At 42.9% G+C, this 23512-nt stretch overlaps 1 protein-coding gene across 1 annotated transcript; it reads left to right on the top strand.

Moving 5' to 3' along the window:
• Window positions 1-2556: 2556 nt before the first annotated feature.
• Window positions 2557-21824, top strand: LOC311234435 (L-threonine ammonia-lyase; the record flags this gene model as incomplete). Its single annotated transcript, XM_084321612.1, has 11 exons — window positions 2557-2672; window positions 7601-7919; window positions 8524-8640; window positions 14701-14942; window positions 17742-17907; window positions 18305-18404; window positions 18653-18728; window positions 18836-18961; window positions 19139-19306; window positions 21132-21189; window positions 21726-21824. The coding sequence occupies 11 exons, from the start codon at window positions 2557-2559 to the stop codon at window positions 21822-21824; spliced, it is 1587 nt and encodes a 528-aa protein (XP_084177738.1).
• Window positions 21825-23512: the final 1688 nt, after the last annotated feature.

The raw sequence follows: 23512 nt of genomic DNA, 5'->3' as shown, positions 1-23512 counted from the left end.
TAACTCAAGAGTAGCTTATACAGTCATATATTTAAACTGGGTTTAAGCGTTTATCAAAGATGTAAGGGACTACATTTACATTTAGTCATTTAGCTGATGCTTTTATCCAAAGCGACTTACAAGTTCTGTACGACAAGTCATCAGGAAGGGTACAACTCTATCAGCTGAGTAACAATGTTCAAGTGTTGCATGCTACAGTGTAGGTTAGTTAGGGTTCGATTAAAAAAAAAAAATTAATTTCAGATAATAAGAAGTGCGTCTTTAGTCGACGGCGAAAGATTGGACGGGTTTCGGCTGTCCTAACTGTGGTGGGCAGTTCGTTCCACCATTGTGGGGCAAGGACTGAGAATAGGCGGCTTCTCCTTGATGGTGAACGTTCGATCGAGGCATTATTTTAACTCAAGACTCAAGAGTAGCTTATACATTTAAACTGGCTTTAAGCGTTTATCAAAGATGTAAGGGACTAACCACCAACATCCAACCTCAGGTTCAGAGGTGAGGGAGACTTCCGTTCTCTGATCCTGATGGAAGAGGAACTACAGTATTCCTCTACCACCTGAGACAGTTAAGGAAGTTCAGAGTATCGGGGAAGATACTCCAGTCCTTCTACTCCGGAGCTGTAGAGAGCATCTTGACTGGAAACATTACTGCCTGGTATGGAAACAGCACGGCACAGGACAAGAAGGCCCTACAGAGAGTGGTGCGCTCAGCCGAGCGTACCACGGGTATTGCACTACCTCCCCTGCAGGTTCTATACAACAAGAGGTGCAAATCCAGAGCCTGCAGAATAATGAAAGACCCCCACCACCCCAATAACAGCCTGTTCCAGCTGCTGAGGTCAGGCAGACACCTGCGAACCCCAGCTACTAGGACAGAGAGGCTCAGCTTCTTCCCCCAGGCCATCAGAGCCTTGAACAATGAACACTGAGTGCCACAGAACACTGATCTATCCACACACAAGCACACATGAGCACACACACGACACGCACGCTGTGCACGCTCACACACCAGCAGCCACTTTAACACTTTAACATGAGCAGACACACACTCATGCCGCACACGCCCACACTTATGGCCAAAAAGGAAAAGTCACTTTAATATTAGTATAACAACAGTAACAGTGTATTGCACTACCTAAGCTACCTAGCATGTCCTATATGCCCTGTAAATAACTATGTACAGATACCGAGATGTCCCACCATGTTACCTGTTACCTGTTACCTGTTTATTGCACAATGTTGTTTTTTATTGGATTCTATTACATGTTGTACCACTGTATTGCACATCGTTGCGGGCAAGACCACCCGCATTTCATTGTATACTTGTATGCCGTGACAAATAAAACTCTTGACTTGACTTGACTTGACTCTCGACTCCCCGCTGTGACAGAGACAGCAGCATTGTCTCTCTCTGTCTTTCTCTCTCCCTACACTGGCTCCCGGTAAAACAAAGAATTAATTTCAAGATCCTCATGTTCACTTACTAAAGCCCTAAATGGTCTCGCCCCAGCTTACATAAAGGAACTCCTGGTCCAATCAGCCAGCTCCAGATACCTCAGATCAAACAGTCAAATCTGCCTTAAAATCCCACATTCAAGACTTGTGACGAAGGGAAACCGGGCATTTGCAGTTACAGCGCCGAAACTCTAGAACAAACTCCCACTAAACAAAAAATCTGCAAGCACTCTACAGACTTTTAAGGCTATGCTCAAACCCCACCTTTTCGCCATAAAAAAATCCTTGAGCTAGTTTTGTGTTGTAGTAGTATGACAGGTGTATTATGTCCATCTGTTCTCTGTCTGCTTGGTTGGCCTGCATGTATTAATTTTTTTCTTTTTTTCTTATTGTTTCTGTCTTTCTGGGTTTTTTATTATTATTATTTTTTGCCTGCACCCCAGGCCGATGTAACTATTGGTTGAGGGGCACAATATAAATAAATGTATCATATCATATCATCATATCTATCTCTCTCTCTCTCTCTCTCTCTCTCTCTCTCTCTCTCTCTCTCTCTCTCTCTCTCTCTCTCTTTCCCTCCTATCTCTCCTCCTAACCACAACTACAATATAGTACCCTCACCTCTGATTCACAGGTGCCTACCTGCAGTATAGTTGAGCCTTCCAGATCATTGTACCTTAAATAAACTTTTAAGTCAGCATCTATCTCCTTACAGTGTTTGATCAGTGCCACGTCACTGGCATGGGGGAGTAATCCCGGTCTGGACCCAGGAATAGACAGCCTGGGGAGGAGCTGGCCTGCTGGAGTAGCCTGGAGGGCCTTCCGAGCATGTGTCCTGGGTAATCCCCTCTTAAAGGACCCCAAGGAGGGGAGGGAGAGAGGGAGGGACCCCGGGCTGGGGACGTTCTGCCATGGGAGCACCACCACTCAGTGTCCACTTCTCTCCTGGACAGACCGCAGCAGCCATAGGAATAGAGGAAGAGAGTGAGAGAGAGAGAGAGAGAGAGAGAGAGAGAGAGAGAGAGAGAGAGAGAGAGAGAGAGAGAGAGAGAGAGAGAGAGAGAGAGAGCTGGGATTATAGGAGAAAAGTGGACGATCCAGGATGAACTTTGCCGCTCAGTTTTTCTACGCTAGCTACTTGAGCGAGCGACTTGAGCGGCTACAATTCCCCCAGGCACAGATCAAAGACGTCGAGGAGAATGACCCCTTCTGGCAGAGGTGGGAAACAACAAGTCCTGATGCCCCAGATTCCCCAGACCTGCCCCTACCCACAGCCCCCCTGTAGCCACAGAGGTAGTGGTGGCCGTAGACTCCTACATGACACCCATAGTGCCTCCTCTTCCTCCTCCTCCCCTCCCTTCCCTCTCCTCCACCTTGTTCCCTTGTCAAACGACAGGGCCTCAATTCTTCAATCTCCTTCCCCGCTAGTGCCTTCTTATCTTGATAGACCTTTTTTACAGCAGCCATTTTGACATGATGTAGCAGGGTAAACACAGGTGTAACTAATAACATTAATTATGGTTCCGTTCCATTTATATGTGCCAGAGCCAGGGACCTTGGTATTGTGCATGCTGGCTCCTGGAATGGTTCTGTCAATGGAACAGAACTGTAATGAATGTTATTAGTTACACCTGTGGTTTATACCATTTATAGACCTTTTTCACAGCAGCCATTTTGACGTGTCATGGCAGGGTAACTGCTATGGGTCTATAATACAAGGAAATCAACAAAACCGCCCAACGTATCCAACAAGCCACCTAGTAATAAATATAAGGCATTCAAACCCACCGTGGTCAAACCATAGCAACAATAGGTTGTGTAAGGCACCCAAACCCATCTGTGCTCTGACAACTGCTACCCTCCATTAAAGTGAGCAGGTGGTACTTCCCAGAGATTCATAGGATACCAAAGCTGCTTTTAATGAGGGAAATTCTAGACCTATAAGTATTTGACCTGTCTTGAGCAAAATCATGGAAAAGTTGGTGCATTCACAAATTCAAGAGTATTTTGTTTCAAACAAGCTTGCAACAGATTCTCAACATGCCTATAGAGCTGGTCACTCTACTTCTGCTGCCTTGATACAGATGACTGATGACTGGCTTAAAGCTATAGATAACTCTATGTTGGTGGGAGCTGTGCTGTTAGATTTTAGTGCTGCATTTGATGTGCTGGACCATTCTCTACTGGTTGATAAACTTAAATGTTATGGCTTTAACTCTTCTGCTTTAAAGTGGATACTAAGTTATTTGTCCTCTAGAATAGATCACAGAAGGTGTATCTAAATGGCAGCCTGTCCAGTAGCAGAGGTCTAGAGTGTGGCGTGCCGCAAGGAAGTTGCCTAGGACCTTTGCTCTTCTCTGTATTTACTAATGACCTATCTTGGGCTACCAAATGTGCTACAACAGTTCTTTATGCAGATGATTCAACATTGTATTACGCTGCACCATCATGCAATGTACTTAATGAAGTTTTGAGTAGAGAACTTAAAGTTGTGCATGACTGGGTAGTATGTAATAGACTTGTCCTTAATATCTCCAAGACTAAATGTATTGTGCTGGAAACAAGGCACAGGTTATCTACAAATCCAAAGCTTCATTTAAACTTGTGTAATTCAGCAGTTCAACAAGTTAAAAGTACTAAACTCCTTGGAGTGATGCTGGATTGCACTCTGTCTTGGTCTCAGCATATTAATTATATTGTTTTAAAAATGGGAAGAGCAATTGGTATTTCCAGGAAATGTGCTTCTTTTGTTGCCCGTCCCCTTTTATGTCAGATAGTGCAAAGTTTAGTTTTATGTCATCTTGACTATTGCTCTGCGATGTGGTCATCTGCTGCCAGTGGTGACCTCAGGAAGCTCCAGGTGGTCCAGAACAGGGCAGCACGGTTGGTACTGGGCTGCTCACTAAGGTCTAATGTGAGCCGTATGCATGCCCGCCTCACTTGGCTTAACGTTGAAAATAGATTGTCTTTTAATATACTTGTGCTGTTCAAGTTGGTCATGAGCAGTAAAACTCCTGTTTTTATACATAATCAGGTTGTACATAATTTTGTTTTTGCAATAGTGATTGTTTTTGTATGTTTTTTTGTGTGTGGACCCCAGGAAGACTAGCTGGTTGCTATCGCACCAGCTAATGGGGATCCCTAATAAAATCAAATCAAATCAAATCAAATCATAGCGGTGACTGAATCCCCCACCTCTCACCCTGACCTCCTCCCTCTGTTCCTGCTTGAAAGGAACACCCAACATTATGGGACATTGGCTTACCATCTTGGCCAGCTAAGAAGATAGATACCAATTTTCTCTATGTGCATGCAGTAGAAACCTATCCGGCTGCAAGCTAGCTTAGCACAATGAATAGATGCCGAAGCATAGTGGCTAGCCCTAGGCAATGGTCAACTAACATCTCTCCCAATGTTTTAAGGCTAGGCTAGCCGCTATACACATCTGCTTCTATTCATTGTGCTAAATTAAGCTGGCGGGCAGCCGGATAGTTTACTACCGAATGCACAGAGAGGAAATTGGTATCTATCTTCTTGTCTGACCCTGGAGAAGACAGTGAGTACATTTCCCATAATGTCGGCCTGTTCCTTTAATGTGCTTCCTCTTACGCATGGCTGATAGGGCCTCATCCTCTTCATCCTTCCCAGGTGAAAAAAACAAACAAAACAAAGAAATATTGGTGGAGTAGAGAGTCTTTCATAGTCTTGGAATACGAGTAAGAAGTACAGGCATTTATGAGAAATGGAGTATGTGTCTACAGTATAAGACACACATACTGTAAATTACATTAAAATGCACACTTTTAAATATGCATATTTTGATTATTATCCGTGGGTGAGATCACATGGTTAGACTGGACTAAGGGCTATGCCAGGATCAAAGGATATGACAGTGTGACGGCTGAACATTACAAATAGTATGACAGATGAATTATAAATTGGATATCCACCGTGGGAGATGTTCTCTATGGTGTGTAGAAAGTAAGAGTGATCGCTGAGACACAGGCCAGTGATTGGCTGGGAATCCGCTCTGTGGTCAGCTCAGGGAATGGGGTGAAAGGTCACATTGTTGTTTATGTTGTCTCTGTTGACAGAGTATTGAGATATGAATAGATTGGGACAAACAGCCAGAGCTAAACTGAATTAAATGTAGCTTGTTGTTTGGGCAAGGCACTCCATCTGGTGGCCTACTGAAGGACATAATGAATGAAACACAATGAATAATGAAAAATGCAAATAAGAAATGGAATACAAATCCCATGGACCCAAAGTTAGATTATCTTCACTTGTGAATTGATAGAATCCCACTGTCTTGTCACTGTTATTTATAGCTATGGTATGTGAAAAGTAATAGAGCGACATAACCTACACCTTATGCTTGAGCGGTTAACCATTTCTGATCCGCCTTAGTTAATAAGTGATCAGGTTAATGTTCAAAGGGCATAATCCTATTATTTGTTGTATAGGGGCGTCCCTAAGTAACTAAATTCTTTAAAGGGGAACTATCTTATAAATGGCCTTTTTGAGTGTTTAGCATTGTTTCCTAGCTATGTGAACTTATATTAATATGATCTATGTCTCAAAATTCTCATATTGGCGCATTCTTCCAATTCTCCTCTCACAATATTCACCCTCACTGAACTGAGTCATTTGAAAATGTGCCCTATATGTGATGTCAGAGAGACACCGCTGCATGTTAATGTTCAGGCGGGGCCGGCCCGGCGCAGTGGTTTAGGAGCCCAGGCTCAAAACAGCTCGAGATCTTGAGGTAGAAAAATGCTGTTTTTGAGGACTTGATTAGAAATACAAAACAATGAATAAAAAAAATATATATATTACAGAGGTGTTCCATAGACTCACAGGAATTGTGTAAAAGTGCCCAAATAGTGAAAGAAATAGTAAAATAGTTCCCCTTTAACCAATCCGATTTGTTTTCCTTAGGTTTCCGCAATGTCACTTGAATCGCGATGGAGAGAGTTAAGAGGCTTGGGCTTAAACTGTTGACTCATCAGTCTGGCTAATTGACCATAATAATGAAAATAGCACTAGATCATATTCCATCAAACTGTCTCAGGTTCTATATCGCCACTTTAATCACCACCTGGTGTCTTTACGTGACACGTTGAAGGACTCGATCCATCACAGGTTAACTTATAAACTCGCTCAACTCCCTGAGGGGAAACCGTGATGACCCGAAAGACGTCCGATGACAGAGCGCCAGAGTGCTCTCACTGAGTATTTGTGAATGTTCGCCAGTTATTGAGTCCTGAGTCCTGGAGCTATTTCAGTTTCAGGTAGGCATGCAGCACCTTCGACACTGAGTGCTCTACTGTATGTGGATTATCCTACCCCATTGTGCAGAGAAGAGAACAAGGTCACTATTGTATTGCAGGCAATGTGGCATGGAGGCTTAGCTACTGTCTATTCTCGGTCGTGGGGCATGTACTGTACAATGCAGTCACTTGTGAATTGACAGCCAGATCGGGTTCAAATGGATTGATTGATTGATTGATTGATTGATTGATTGATTAAAAAGTGTATTAACAGATTGCAGAATGGGTACAGTACAGTACAGCTCAATACATACAATTGTTAAGGGGATGCAGACCAGAGAAATACTTTCGTCTTGTTTACATCAGGGTCCCCCATTTTCAATTCATCATAACATATATGACATACACGACATACAGATAGACAGTACTGCTACATCTATACATTTATGACATACCAGATTTGCAAATACAGTACTGTTTGTGATACAAAAAGAGTCCAGAAAAAGAGAGTATATACATTTGATGTAGAAACTGTACATTGGAGGAGGTTGGGTAGGTGGGGTGGGGTTGGGTGGGTGGGTGTACTGTGGCTGACTTTTTGTGCATTCCTAAGCCAGCAAAGTGGGTAAAATCATTGCCTGTGTCGTATTTTAGACAGAACTTACCATTATTCAATGCGCGCTTCTTTCTTTCTTTTTCTTTCCTTCGTTCTTTCTTCCTTCCTTCCCACCTTTCTTTCCTTCCTTTTTCCCTTCCTTTCCTCCTTCTTCATTCCTTCGCTTCCTCCTTCTTTCCGTCCCTCCTGCTGTATCCCTTCCCTCTTTTCTTATTCATTCCCTCCTACCTGCTCCCCCCCCCCCCTCTCTGTCCCAGGGAGGAGTTGCACCTGGGGCCCAGTAAACTGGGGGGCACCCTCAGTAACGGCGCAGCTGGCCGCAGACCCACCCTCATCGAGCCAGAGCGCCTGAAGGACTTTGGCGAGGACCAGCTGTTCAACGGCGATGTGATGGGTTGGGAGTCCATGGTGGTGGGGGGTACTGAGATCCAAATGATGGACCCCCCGAAGGCCAGCAAGAGGAGGACCAGTGACTTCAAGGCCGCCCCCAAGCCCCCACCTGAATACCTTCGCTTTGAGGACATCAGTGCGGCTGCTTTCAAGATCCAGGGTGGGATACAGAAGACCCCTTGCACGGTATGCTAGCAGCCCCAGTGAGACAGAATCCATATTAATGTCAGGAAACAAACTGTCAATGTTAAAAACGTAAGCTAATTTGATCAACAAATGATTGATTGGGAGATTAATTGCATTACATACGTTCCAATGAAATAAAACTGAATCTAATCATGCTTAAAACATAGGATTTTTATAATGCAATGAATCAGAACGGAATTGAATTGTTGCTGGATTGAGTTGTTTACACTCCCACCTTCCCATAGGGAAAATAATCTGCCTTATAAAACTTTCTGAAGGCAGAAACTAATATGCTTCTTATAAAACCTTCTGAAGACAGGAGGAAAAAAATGCTTATAAAACTTCTGAAGGCAGAAAATATGTTTTGAAACTTCCTTAACCCTTTCACTGCAAATGCGGAGCTAATGATGCTAATGATGGAGCATCACCGTCGGTTGTGTGATAGTAAAGGGCTAACCTTCTGTATTGTCTGTCGTGTCGTGTGGCAGTGAAAGGGTTAAGGCAGAACTCTTTGTTTCTTATAATCCTTTTCTGTATTGGGTTACATGACAGAGCTGATCCCAAATGATCCCCACTGCCTCTGTGTGTGTGTTGTGTCTCCCAGTACTCCAGGCTGTCCAAACAGTATGGGATGGAGATCTACTTAAAGAAGGAGCACCTTCACTACACAGGCTCAGTGAGGGAGAGGGGGGTGCTGTACCTGTTAACCTCACTCACACAGGTAAATGACCACTGTGCATTACAGAGAGAGAGATAACCTGTTTTTAATTGTTATTGTCTGAGAGAGAGAGAGAGAGAGAGAGAGAGAGAGAGAGAGAGAGAGAGAGAGAGAGAGAGAGAGAGAGAGAGAGAGAGAGAGAGAGAGAGAGAGAGATGACCTGTTTTTAATTGTTATTGTCTGAGAGAGAGAGAGAGAGAGAGAGAGAGAGAGAGAGAGAGAGAGAGAGAGAGAGAGAGATGACCTGTTTTTAATTGTTATTGTCTGAGAGAGAGAGAGAGAGAGAGAGAGAGAGAGAGAGAGAGAGAGAGAGAGAGAGAGAGAGAGAGAGAGAGAGAGAGAGAGAGATTACCTGTTTTTAATTGTTATTGTCTGAGAGAGAGAGAGAGAGAGAGAGAGAGAGAGAGAGAGAGAGAGAGAGAGAGAGAGAGAGAGAGAGAGAGAGAGAGATGGGGGGGGTCTGTTAGAATTAATTGTTATTGTCTGAGAGAGAAAGAGGGAGAGGGAGAAAGATTATCTGTTTTTAGAATTAAATGTAATTGTCTGAGAGAGAGAGCGGATCTGTTTTTAGAACTAAGTGTTATTGTCAGAGAGAGAGCGAGAGAGAGAGAGAGAGAGAGAGAGAGAGAGAGAGAGAGAGAGAGAGAGAGAGAGAGAGAGAGAGAGAGAGAGAGAGAGAGAGAGAGAGAGGGGCCACGTGTGCATTAAGGTGCAGACAGAGGGGGAGACAGGAACAGTCAAAAAGACACAGATAGACAGAAAGAGACACTGACAGACATGGAGACAGAGACAGACAAAATGAGAAATATACACAGGGACACAGATAGATAGACAGATAAAAAGAGACACATGGACAGAAAGAGACAAGTCGATCCTTTCATGTCCTTCCCTCCTGACTAAACTGTCCATCACACAATAATCAGCGTGACACTGACAGCACAGGTCTGGTCTGGAGACTACAGCATGTCTTCTAGCCAGAGTTCAACTCAAGAGGCAGACAAATAGCTCAGCTTCCGTCTGATGCTTCAGCACAGTGTACTTCTGCCAAGAATCTCTCAATTATTCTTAGAATTATGTCAAAACAAAATAATTTTCAAGCACTGTGAACCTAACGTAAGCCCATTCTGTACTTCTTTGAATATGTTTACAGAAACAAAACTGCTCTGTGATTGTAAACAACACTAGTGAAAGAGCTTTTCAAGTAGCTTTCCACCTTCAGGATAGCCTCGCAAGGAGGAACAAAATATTTGCATTATTTTGTGACATAATGCAATATTTCTTCTGGCTTGTGGGACTAGCTTCAGTGAATTCCAGTGACGCGGTGTTCCTCAGGGGATAGTTCGTATATTCAGTTGTGAAAATATACAATCTTTTGTTTTGTTTTGTTCCACGTCTCTCTGTGTTTGAAATATCTCTACCAAAACAAAACAGTGTAGTAATTTCATTAAATGAAAGAATCTGCCCATGGTGTTGAGATCATTTCACTTCTTGGTACAAAGCAAGTGAACTTAAAATGTAACTTTATTAACCACTTTAATGTATTGAAAGATATTGGAATTAGACTAGAAAAGTATGTGTATGCGTGTTAATGCTTGACTGTTGACCCTTTCGCTACCACACTAAAGAAGGTTAAACTTTCACTACACTGTAGTGTGGTAGTGAAAGGGTTAAACTTATGTAGTGTGGTAGTGAAAGTGTTAACCTTCTGTAGTGTGGTAGTGAAGGTGTTAACCCTTTGTAGTGTGGTAGGGAAAGGGTTAAATGGGTTCATTTTCACCCAAAATGTCCTCTTACCTGGAGTGCTATCTATCCATCCAGATAGTCTCAATGTGATTTGCTGAGTTTTGGAGAGATATCTGCTGTAGAGATATCTGCTGTAGAGATATCTGCCGTAGAGATGTCTGCCGTCGCTCAATAGATTGATTGATTGATTGATTGATTGATTGATTGATTGATTGATTGATTGATTGATTGATTGAAAAACTTTATTAACAGATTGCAGAATGGGTACAGTACAGTACAGCTCAATACATACAATTGTTAAGGGGATGCAGACCAGAGAAAGACTTTCGTCTTGTTTACATCAGGGTCCTCCATTTTCAATTCATCATAACATGACATACACAACATACAGATAGACAGTACTGCTACATCTATACATTTATGACATACCAGATTTGCAAATACAGTACTGTTTGTGATACAAAAAGAGTCTAGAAAAGAGAGTATATACATTTGACGTAGAAACTGTACATTGGAGGAGGTTGGGTAGGTGGGGTGGGGGGTGGGGGGGGGACTGTACATTGGAGGTGGTTGGGTGGGTGGGGTGGGGGGGTTGGGTAGGAGAGGTGGGTGGGGGACACTGTACAACTGTACAAGCAAAACTGTACATTGGAATATTGACGAAACCATACTTGGTCATTTACTGTACATTGGAGGGGGTTGGGTTAGGACATTTACAGGGGCCAGTTTCGAATTGCAGTCTCCCGCAGTCTCCCGTAGGTGTTCTTTGAGAGTGGTTTTGAAAGTGGGTAGTGATTCACATTCCTTTACAGCTTTGGGTAGGGCGTTCCACATGGATGTGGCATAATTGCAAAACGTGTTTAGTCCTTTGTTTGAGCCGAATCTGGGTTTAACATGATTTGTGGAGCTCCCTCTGGTGTTGTGATCGTGGTGTTCACTGACCTTTGGGAAGTATTTTGACATGTACATGGGTACCTTAGTCGTGTAGTGTATCTTGTAGACCAGGCCCATTGCAAGTTGCTGTACTCTGTCGTCTACTCTAAGCCATCCTAGGTTGTCAAAGTGGGCAGGGGTGAGGTGGGTTCTAGGAGTAAGGTCAAGCAGTAGTCTGACCAGTTTGCTTTGAGATGTTTGTAATTTTGTTTTTAGCGCCTTTGAGGTGCTTTGGTACCATGAGGTGCAAGCATAGTCGTAGTACCCTTGAATGAAAGATTTGCCTCTAGGATGGAACCTAGGTATGTAATTTCATCGTTCCTTGTGACAATATTGTCACCCACTGTAACTGAGAAGCCGTCGGTCTTGCTGAGTTTGTTATTTGATCCGAAGAGAATGGACTCTGTTTTACCCAGGTGTAATGATAGTTTGTTATCAGCGAGCCAGGTGCAGATTCTGCCGAGTTCTGAGCTGAGGGTTTTTTCAACCTGTAACTTGTTCTTGTCAGAGACCAGCAGGGCTGAGTCGTCTGCGAACAAGAACAAGTTGCAGTCACAAGCTGACGACATGTCATTTGCATAAATTAGGAACAGTAGCCTAGTATGCTTCCTTGTGGAACACCACAGCTCACTGTGAGGGGGGGGATAGGGTACCGTTTACCTCCACCATCTGTTCCCTCCCCTCAAGGTAGGATTGCATCCAGCTCACTGATTGCTTGTCAATCAGAATGGAGTGATTGACAGTGTCGAAGGCCTTTTGTAGGTCCAGCATGACCATGCCGCAGTATTTGCCCATGTCCACCTCTTGTTTGATGTGGTCGTTCAAATAGAGAAGGCATGTGTCAGTGGAGTGGGATGTTCTGAAGCCAGATTGGAATTCGTAGATTCGATTTTTTCCCCGCTAGGTACTTTTCAACCTGTTCGTAGACTATTTTTCCATGACTTTCGAGATGGAGGTAAGAATAGAAACAGGGCGGTAGTTGCCTGGGTCTAATTTACTGCCCTTTTTGTGCAGAGGGATCACTCTCGCAATTTTGAAGTCCTTGGGGACGTGTCCCTGTTTTATGGAGAGGTTTATTATGTGTGTGATGACTGGGGTGATGGCGGCTGCTGAGTCTCTGAGGAATTTGGAGGGGATGTTGTCATGGCCAGTGGCCTTGTTAGGTTGGAGTGCGCTCAGTTTTTTGAGTACCTCATCTGTTGTTACCATTTCCAGTTTGAAGTCGTCTTTGCGGACCCCTAGGTTTTTGTAGTAAGCTACTATGTGTTCTACCCCATAATGCCCAGAGTGGGAAGGTAGTTTGTTTACCAGTGTTGTGGCTATGTTTGTGAAGAAAATGTTTAAGTAATTGGCTACATCCAGCTTGTCTGTGATGAGCGTGTTGTCCGTCTTTATGTTTATGTTTGAGAATCTGGTTTTAAGTTTTTTACTGCAGCCTAGTTGATTATTGAGTAATTTCCAAAGTTCACTTGGTTTGTTTTTGCTTTCCTCAGTTTTGTCATTGATGAAATAGCAATGTCTCTTTCCCAGAAATCATGAAATGGTTACACAGAATAATCCACATACCTTGTTGTGAACATTTTCATTTAATCAACTATTACCCTAACCTTACTGGAAACCTCATTCTAAACTCAAGCAGAGATGGAAATGTATATGGGGCATTCTACCAAATTAGTTCAAAGTGCTGTCCCACAACAAGAAAAACTATTTAACAAAACAATTAAGTATTCAGACATAGATATTTACTAAGAATATGTTATGATCTATTTAAACCCAAGGCATTAAATTAGATTGTGATCAGCAAAATATATACAAAATCATCATTTATAGGGTACTTTCTATTGGGAAGTAGCTGTCCCAAACCCTGACCCGTAAATTTAAACGTATGTAAATAACGCTTAATTTTTTTTTAGATTTAGTTCAATGGTGTCATTTCAAAGATCTTCATGATTAAGTTTAAACAGAAGTTGAAAGATTTAGATTTATTGTGGGTTTAATTTTTAAATTAAAAAACTATACTAAAAAGATCATGTCCCTAATTTTCATGTCACTACCGAGCCTGGCTGAGCCTGGTTTTTAGCGACACCCCTGCATTTTTTACCGCATTGACACTGCCTTCCTGTCCCTCATGGCTGCATGGTTATTAGCTAAATCCCATACTTTTGAAATAAATGTTTTCCAAAGTCTGAAAATCGGTGTGTAACTAAGAATTGTCACCACCGAACACATATTCTCTTCAATTAAGTAAACTTTTTGGGGTTTCATGCAGAATATTATGTTTTTATGTGTGTACACCTCTTCAAAGATGTGTATGCTAGCCATGTGCTTGCTAGCATTATTTAGTTATGCTCAAAGTTAGCCCGAATTGTCACTATACCGAAACAGTCACTACCGAAACATATGGTAACGTTTCGGTGTCAAAAAAATAAATGGAATGATTGTAGTTAAATCCCATCATTTTGAAATAAATGTGTTCTAAAGTCAGAAAATCAGTGTGTAACTTTAAGAATGGAACACATATTCTCTTCAATAAGGTAAACGTTTGGGGTTTTTATGCTAAATATTATGTTTTTATGTATTATGCAGTCACTACCGAAACACTGGGTGTTTTGTAAAGAAAATTAAGTATATTGAGTTATAAACTAAAATGTTATGATACTGATTGGTTAAATGTATGTTCAATTTCATCAATCATTAACTCTGAAATCAATATGATCAGTGTTATGCATTTTACAGAGAAAGATTGCGTTTAGATTTAGATCTAATTGTATCAATTGAACTTAGAAATTTGGTAAACATTTAATGTTTATTGATTTAATTGTGAAAACCTTCAAGAATAATTTTCAAAAATACTCTTTAGAGAAGGGAAGGAAACACAATTGTAACAGGTTAATATAATACCTTTTAACTATAGTGTATTACTATGTTTCGGTAGTGACCATTTTTGGGAGAGGAAAAACATTCCAAAAGATTCAGAAAATACAATGCAAAAATTGTAATTCTGATTCAGACGGTCTAACAACGCTGGAATATAAACATTTCATTTGGGTGCTCTCACACAAACAGTCAGACCTCATACAAACATGTTGTTATAGCCTCATGAAGTCAGAGCCCCCTTCAGTCTATGGAGCAGCCACAGTCTATTGTATATCCCAGTTACATCACCAATTGGGAGGTTCTCTCTGATTTCTAACTTTAGAAGATTCTGACTGAACTGTCCTGGGACGCAGGAAGAACATAATGTAATTTCCTAAAACGGATGGCATCCCCCTTTTTATGCTGATTTCGGGTTGATCTTCCCTTTAATGTGCGTTTGAATGCTTTGCGTGTGCATCCATGAATGGGCCTTTGCTCACACACCTCATTCCCCCCTCATCTCGCCTGCAGGCGCAGCAGAAGAGCGGCGTGATCGTGGCCACGGACTGTAACTTCTCCATGGCGATGGCCCACCACGCGGTAGAGCTGAAGCTCCCGGTGTTCGTCATCATGCCGTCCTGCTGCTCCCCGTCTCGCCTCCGGATCTACAGGGACTACGGCGCCATGGTCATCTCCTATGGCAGCACGACCAGAGACTCTAAGAACCACGCGCGCCACCTGGCCCAGCAGAACGGATACCTGTACCTGGAAGAGTGAGTCACACTGGGAGGCGGGCGGTCTGACTGTCAAACAGCTAGTAGTAGCAGTGGAACTCAACCCTTCACTGTGGAAAAACGGTCAAATAATCAATTCCAGAAGTAGATCCGAATGTCAGCGCTCCATAGATAAATCACTGTTTGTTTTGATTTCGTGTATAATAATAGACGTTTTGAGCACTTTCAGTGCCCCATGAGACATTTTGGCATAGATTTTTTCAGTGCCCCACGTGAAATGGCGAGACATCTGCCCATCCAGGACTATGCTTTTATTATTATGTATCTGATGCGGAGTGCTAACCTCTGAAAATACCAGTATGTCAACACAGTTTGACTAATGTTAGTACATAATGTATCGATACAAGGAGGGCATGTTACAGTCGTATTGCTACACCGGTGGTATTGCTATATCTAAAAATCTTTATTCCCCATACATAGTAAATATACTGGACTTTGTTTAGTTTATAATGGTGCAGACATTCAGACAGTCATGACATACTTGCTACAGTGATAACAGTCATGACACACTTGCTACAGTGACAACAGTCATGACACACTTGCTACAGTGATAACAGTCATGACACACTTGCTACAGTGACAACAGTCATGACACACTTGCTACAGTGACAACAGTCATGACAGACTTGCTACAGTGATAACAGTCATGACACACTTGCTACAGTGATAACAGTCACGACACACTTGCTACAGTGACAACAGTCATGACACACTTGCTACAGTGACAACAGTCATGACACACTTGCTACAGTGATAACAGTCACGACACACTTGCTACAGTGACAACAGTCATGACAGACTTGCTACAGTGACAACAGTCATGACACACTTGCTACAGTGACAACAGTCATGACAGACTTGCTACAGTGACAACAGTCATGACATACTTGCTACAGTGATAACAGTCATGACACACTTGCTACAGTGACAACAGTCATGACACACTTGCTACAGTGATAACAGTCATGACACACTTGCTACAGTGATAACAGTCACGACACACTTGCTACAGTGACAACAGTCATGACACACTTGCTACAGTGATAACAGTCACGACACACTTGCTACAGTGACAACAGTCATGACAGACTTGCTACAGTGACAACAGTCATGACAGACTTGCTACAGTGACAACAGTCATGACAGACTTGCTACAGTGACAACAGTCATGACAGATTTGCTACAGTGACAACAGTCATGACAGACTTGCTACAGTGACAACAGTCATGACAGACTTGCTACAGTGACAACAGTCATGACACACTTGCTACAGTGACAACAGTCATGACACACTTGCTACAGTGACAACAGTCATGACAGACTTGCTACAGTGACAATAGTCATGACACACTTGCTACAGTGACAACAGTCATGACAGACTTGCTACAGTGACAACAGTCATGACAGACTTGCTACAGTGACAACAGTCATGACACACTTGCTACAGTGACAACAGTCATGACACACTTGCTACAGTGACAACAGTCATGACACACTTGCTACAGTGACAACAGTCATGACAGACTTGCTACAGTGACAACAGTCATGACACACTTGCTACAGTGACAACAGTCATGACACACTTGCTACAGTGACAATAGTCATGACACACTTGCTACAGTGACAACAGTCATGACAGACTTGCTACAGTGATAACAGTCACGACACACTTGCTACAGTGACAACAGTCATGACACACTTGCTACAGTGATAACAGTCACGACACACTTGCTACAGTGACAACAGTCATGACACACTTGCTACAGTGATAACAGTCACGACACACTTGCTACAGTGACAACAGTCATGACACACTTGCTACAGTGATAACAGTCACGACACACTTGCTACAGTGACAACAGTCATGACACACTTGCTACAGTGATAACAGTCACGACACACTTGCTACAGTGACAACAGTCATGACAGACTTGCTACAGTGACAACAGTCATGACAGACTTGCTACAGTGACAACAGTCATGACAGACTTGCTACAGTGACAACAGTCATGACAGACTTGCTACAGTGACAACAGTCATGACAGACTTGCTACAGTGACAACAGTCATGACAGACTTGCTACAGTGACAACAGTGATGACAGACTTGCTACAGTGACAACAGTCATGACAGACTTGCTACAGTGACAACAGTCATGACACACTTGCTACAGTGACAACAGTCATGACACACTTGCTACAGTGACAACAGTCATGACACACTTGCTACAGTGACAACAGTCATGACAGACTTGCTACAGTGACAATAGTCATGACACACTTGCTACAGTGACAACAGTCATGACAGACTTGCTACAGTGACAACAGTCATGACAGACTTGCTACAGTGACAACAGTCATGACAGACTTGCTACAGTGACAACAGTCATGACACACTTGCTACAGTGACAACAGTCATGACACACTTGCTACAGTGACAACAGTCATGACACACTTGCTACAGTGACAACAGTCATGACACACTTGCTACAGTGACAACAGTCATGACAGACAATTCAATATCATAATGATACACTGGTTCACGCACAAGACAGTAGGATTCAACTTCACTCAAACACATTTAATCAGTATCTTTTGTATTATTCTTTGTGAAATAATTGATTTGTCTCATACTTTGGTCTGGACAGAAAGAGACAATGGATTTATCAATACTTTTTCTCTTCTCTCTCTCTCTCTCTCTCTCTCTCTCTCTCTCTCTCTCTCTCTCTCTCTCTCTCTCTCTCTCCATCTCTCTCTCTCACCCCCCGTCTGGTTGGCAGGGACGACAGTGCAGTGTATCTGGCAGGATTGGGTACAGTGGGTATGGAGATCTATGAGCAGGTGCCCAAGATAGATGCAGTGGTGGTGCCTGCTGGGGGGCAGTATGGTCTCCTGGCTGCCACAGCTGCAGCTCTCAAACACCTCAACCCACGTATCATCGTCATAGTAAGTTCAAACTCAGTTGGCCGAGTTCAGGGCTGCCCAAAGTAGGGCCATGAGCCAAACCCAGCCCACCAAAACATAATCTCTGGCCCTCCAAAGAGAGCAAGAGAGAGAATTATTTGATCATTTTCTATGCAATTTAATCATATTTTTTAACCAAACTTATAAGGTACAAAAACACTGACATTATACCAAAGACACTGTTATTTACTTGTTACATTGATTAAATGATGTTCAGTCACATTATGGTCCAGGGCCCACTACCCATGTTACCGGTGGGCCCTTGGCCCTCGTTTGGGCGGCCCTAGCCTAGTCGGACCGCCTTGATGTCAACTGTGCAAAGGACGACTCGCTACACGGCAACAGCCTTGATTGTAACATAATGGGATTTCTTTGACAGGGAGTTGAACCAGAAGGCTTCCCCCTTCTCCTCCATTCACTCAAAACAAACGGTCCAGTCAAAGACATGAACAGCACCCCCAATAAGAAACTCTATGGAGGTAATGTCCTCAGACACACACTTTACCAATGACTGTGCATATTTAACAGGGTGGGGGAGTCATGCATTGCTTTCCCTCAGCCCCCCCCCCCCCCCCCCAAAGGAAACGAGGTAGCAGTTGATGTATGTCATAATGTGTGCCCCCTATCGTACCACCAATGTAAGGTGGCGCTATAATTAATCTTGCACATTGACAGAGCATTGTCAGGTTTTTTTTTTGTGTATCACATGTCTATCCTCTGTTCTCAGACCTGATGGAACATTCCCTGGGAGTCCAAACCTTCCAGTTGGCTAAGAAACTAGTAGACAGGGTCATCTCTGTGAGGTACTGCGGTCTGTGAGGAGGTGCCAGTTTATTATCATCATTACTAAATGTAATAATATCCCATGACTTCCTAACCTCCGTCCGTCTCTCTTCACTCCCTCGCCCAGCGAGGAGGACTCCCTGGTGGCCATGCTGAGGTTCCAGGAGTTTGAGCGCTCCACCGTGGACACAGAGGGATCCATGGGGCTGGCCGCCATTCTGGGCGGACAATTGCCAGAGCTGAAGGGCAAAAGGTGAGTCGGGCTTGTTCTGAATGGACCATTAGGACTGATTAGCATTCATATAACCTGTCGAATCCCCCCCCCCCCCCCCTCTCGACATTGTAACGCAATACAACAAATACGATCTAACGAGATTCCGTCCTATCTCTTTTCCCCCCGACGCTATCTGTGCGTTTTCCAATGCCGCAGGGTAGCGGTGGTAGTGAGCAGTGCCAACATGGAGTTGGAGTTAGTGAGACAGTGCGTGGACCGGGCCCTGGTGCTGGACGACAGGGTCAATAAGTTCTCTGTGCAGCTGGGCGAATGGCCCGGGGAGATGGCCAAGCTGCTGGACTTCCTGTCCCGAGAGGACGTCAGGTGGGTTGTTCCATACTGGGACTGGTAGAGGAGGCAGTGTGGCTCCAGGCTCCAGTGTGGCTATATGATGTGAATCTGATCCCCCTCCTGAAAACACACGTGTGCTCAGGAGTACATGACCACGAGCACTCACTTCCTCCCCTCTTACCCGCGGTGCACATGCACACACAGTCGCAGGGCGGATTACTGTGAAGGGGTCAGACTCCCTGTAGCCAAAGCTTACGACAGAGCTCAGTCTGGATACGGCTGCTGCTGTTCTCAGACAGAGCGCGATGGCTGTATAATCAGTGTACGTGTAAAGTTGTGTCAGTCTCTCTTCTGCAATGCTACTGTTGTTGACCTGCCCCCTCTGGCCCTGTTTTGCTCACAAACCCTGTCACATGGTAATAAACGTACTCCGGTCTTAGCTCGGTCTACAACAGTCCGACAGCTCCTCTGACGTACAGAAGCACCAAATTAACCTTCAGTCATCATTGCCAACACCTGCTCTGTCAGCCTGACTCCGAGTCCTCTCTCTCACTACGTCCATACAGTATATAGTGCATCACCTCTCTAATTCACTACGTCTATATATAGTGCACCACCTCTCTAACTCTCTACCCTCTCTCTCTCTATATGATTATATATATATATTGTGCATCACCTCTCTAACTATCTGCTCTCTCTCTATATATATATTGTGCACTACCTCTCTAGCTCTCTCTCTCTCTATATATATAGTGCATCACCTCTCTAACTCTCTCTCTCTATATATATATAGTGCATCACCTCTCTAACTCTCTAGCTCTCTCTCTCTATATATATATAGTGCATCACCTCTCTAACTCTCTGCTCTCTCTCTATATATATATAGTGCATCACCTCTCTAACTCTCTAGCTCTCTCTCTCTCTATATATATAGTGCATCACCTCTCTAACTCTCTGCTCTCTCTCTATATATATATATAGTGCATCACCTCTCTAACTCTCTCTCTCTATATATATATAGTGCATCACCTCTCTAACTCTCTGCTCTCTCTCTCTCTCTATATATATATATATAGTGCATCACCTCTCTAACTCTCTCTCTCTCTATATATATAGTGCATAACCTCTCTAACTCTCTCTCTCTATATATATAGTGCATCACCTCTCTAACTCTCTGCTCTCTCTCTATATATATAGTGCATCACCTCTCTAACTCTCTCTCTCTATATATATATATATATATATATATAGTGCATCACCTCTCTAACTCTCTCTCTCTATATATATATTGTGCATCACCTCTCTAACTCTCTCTCTCTATATATATATATAGTGCATCACCTCTCTAACTCTCTCTCTATATATATATATAGTGCATCACCTCTCTAACTCTCTGCTCTCTCTCTATATATATAGTGCATCACCTCTCTAACTCTCTGCTCTCTCTCTATATATATATTGTGCATCACCTCTCTACCCTCTCTCTCTCTATATATATATTGTGCATCACCTCTCTAACTCTCTACCCTCTCTCTCTCTATATATATATATAGTGCATCACCTCTCTAACTCTCAACCCTCTCTCTCTCTCTCTCTCTCTCTCTCTCTATATATATATATATATATATATATATATATATATATATATATATATATATATATATATATATATATATATATATATATATATATATATATATATATATATATATATATATATATATATATATATATTATAGTGCACCACCTCTCTAATTCTCAACCCTCTCTCTCTCTCTCTCTATATATATATATATATATATATATATATATTATAGTGCACCACCTCTCTAATTCTCTGCCCTCTCTCTCTCTAAAGGTTGTTGGATATCTGCCACCGGAGGCACAGTGACAGGGCAGATCTCTTCAAGGCCCAGGTATGTCAATGCGGCACTAGTTACACTCCACCCCACACCTTACCCTTCCTCCTCTCTCTCTCCTCCTCTTCTCCAATCCACTAATCTTTTTTTTTTGCACCGGCATTGCCATGGAAACCTGGGCTCAGAGCCCGGTGACTTGGCGGGGCAGGGTAGGGCGACCTGGTATGTCTTATAGTGGTTTCCTGAAATTTTTTCCATACAGTATACACGTTACCAATGTCTTTTAGAGCAGTGGTTCTCAAAGTGAGGTCGGGGGGTCCCTAAGTAAAATGAATAATAGTTTTAATTTCACTAATATTTTATTCACTAGAAGTTGAGAGAATGCATAAGTGTGATCACAGGTTTCACTCTCCACTGTTTTAAAGGGTTGGAATGAAATTGAATCCGTGCATAGAATCTGTACAGTTGATTGACTGCCAGTGCTCTAAGGTCATGCTGTGTAATTAACTTATGACAATTTACACTACTGTGGTGTGTGTGTGTGTGTGTGTGTAATCCAATAGCGTTAATTGAAACTGTGTGTGTGTTAACAGGTGGAGTGTGTGGTGGAGACCAGGGATAAGACACACAGCACTCAGCTCCGTAGGACGCTGTCTGAGCGCTACCCTTCGCTGCGCTGGCTGGACCGGTGATCGGGAGGTGTCAAGCCTACATAGATCCAACAACAAACACTGGAGACAACACAGATATACCGACACACAACCAGTACAACGCACATTCTGAAAATTACCAACAAACTTGAGATTATTTGATTTGTACACATGCACACGCACACATACACACAAATCATATGAACTCTTTGTTGCAATGTACTTCAGTGAAAACAGGAAAGCCTTGTGATCATAGGACACCTACTTTTATGCTGCTCTTCTGTGAAAGTGATATTGTTCGTTACCATGGCGATCGGTAATTAGAGAACCAGGAGAACTGATATTTTGAATTCGATAACAGTACTTAAAATACCATTAATACCAGTCTTTCTTTCTTTCACACACACACACTTGCTTCTGCTCCGTCCCACATGCACAAGGATAGACCATAGCGGCTCGCTTATCATGTGTAGTGATCCCTCACAGCCACTAGCATCTGTACTGCTCCATTCACAATGAAAATATATCAAGATAATTTTTTTCAATGCACATTGTATTTGAACTGTTGTATATATTTATGTATTTATATGTCATATCAGAGGTGGTAGTGGTTATCGAAAAACAAATGTGTTCCATGCGGTGTCTGCAAATAAAGACGGATGTATTGTAAGACTTGTCCTCAGAAGTGGTGGCACTGGGGGGAGGGGGGGGGGGGGGGCAAGGTCCGGTCAGGTTGGCATTCTGACGTAGTTGTAAAGGGATCATTTAGATCAATTATCCCTGTGTTGGTGCATCGTATAGCTGCAGTGAAACTAGGATAGTGGACCAAAGAATAATTTTTTCATAGCACCAGACCTACCCCTGAACCGCTTCTTTCCCAACATCATGCGACGGAAAAGGCCGGCGACGAGAGTCGTCGTCTCATACTTGAGAAGATGGCATCCTTCTGATTAAGGGCTGGAGACAGATCCTGGGTTGAGACGGGCCCTGATTAAGACTTATACTAATGCTTTAAGTTCATTAGCAGAGGACGTTCTGACCCTCGTCTGCACACCACTGAGCGACACTTTCTCTACCCGTGTCACTCAGACGTAACTGAGCTCACTGCCACCTCTGGGCGCTGTGCCAAGGCACGGTTGAAGACGGGACAAGGGTGTTGACAAGGAGACCATTTAAAGGGGCAGTTCACCCAAAATAATAATATATATTTCCCCCCCCTTACCCGGAGTGCCATCTACCCATCCAGATAGTTTTGGTGGGATTTGTCATGTTTGAGATATCCGTCACTCCAATACAATAGAGCTGAATGGCATTCGGTTTATGGCAATTTACACATTCAAACTTTACGTTTTGAAGATACATTTGAAAACCTCACAAGCAATCTCTCTTTCCAGAAAACGTGACACTTACTCAATATAATCCAGACCTTGAGGCTGTGAACAGTTTAATATTTTCTACTGAAGTACCCCCCCCCAAATAATATATGTTGGGTGTACTACAGTTAGAAAATAATTCCTAAATGTAACTTGTTCACAACAAGGTCTGTTTTTCAATTTAATTTTTTGGCACTTTGAACATAACAAACCAAGTGGCATGGCGGACATCTAAAAGGAAATCGTCAAATCACACCTAAACTGTCTGGATGGATAAATAGCCATTTTTGGGGGGTGAACTGCCCCTTTAAAAACTCTAAAGCCAGACAGTGAGACATTTTCTAAAGCAGGGTGTCC

This window comes from Notolepis coatsorum (assembly GCF_963971535.1).
Source record: "Notolepis coatsorum genome assembly, chromosome: 9".
NCBI lineage: Eukaryota > Metazoa > Chordata > Actinopteri > Aulopiformes > Paralepididae > Notolepis > Notolepis coatsorum.
The sequence above is the reverse complement of the archived record's forward strand: the minus strand, read 5'-3'. Positions and strand labels throughout refer to the sequence as shown.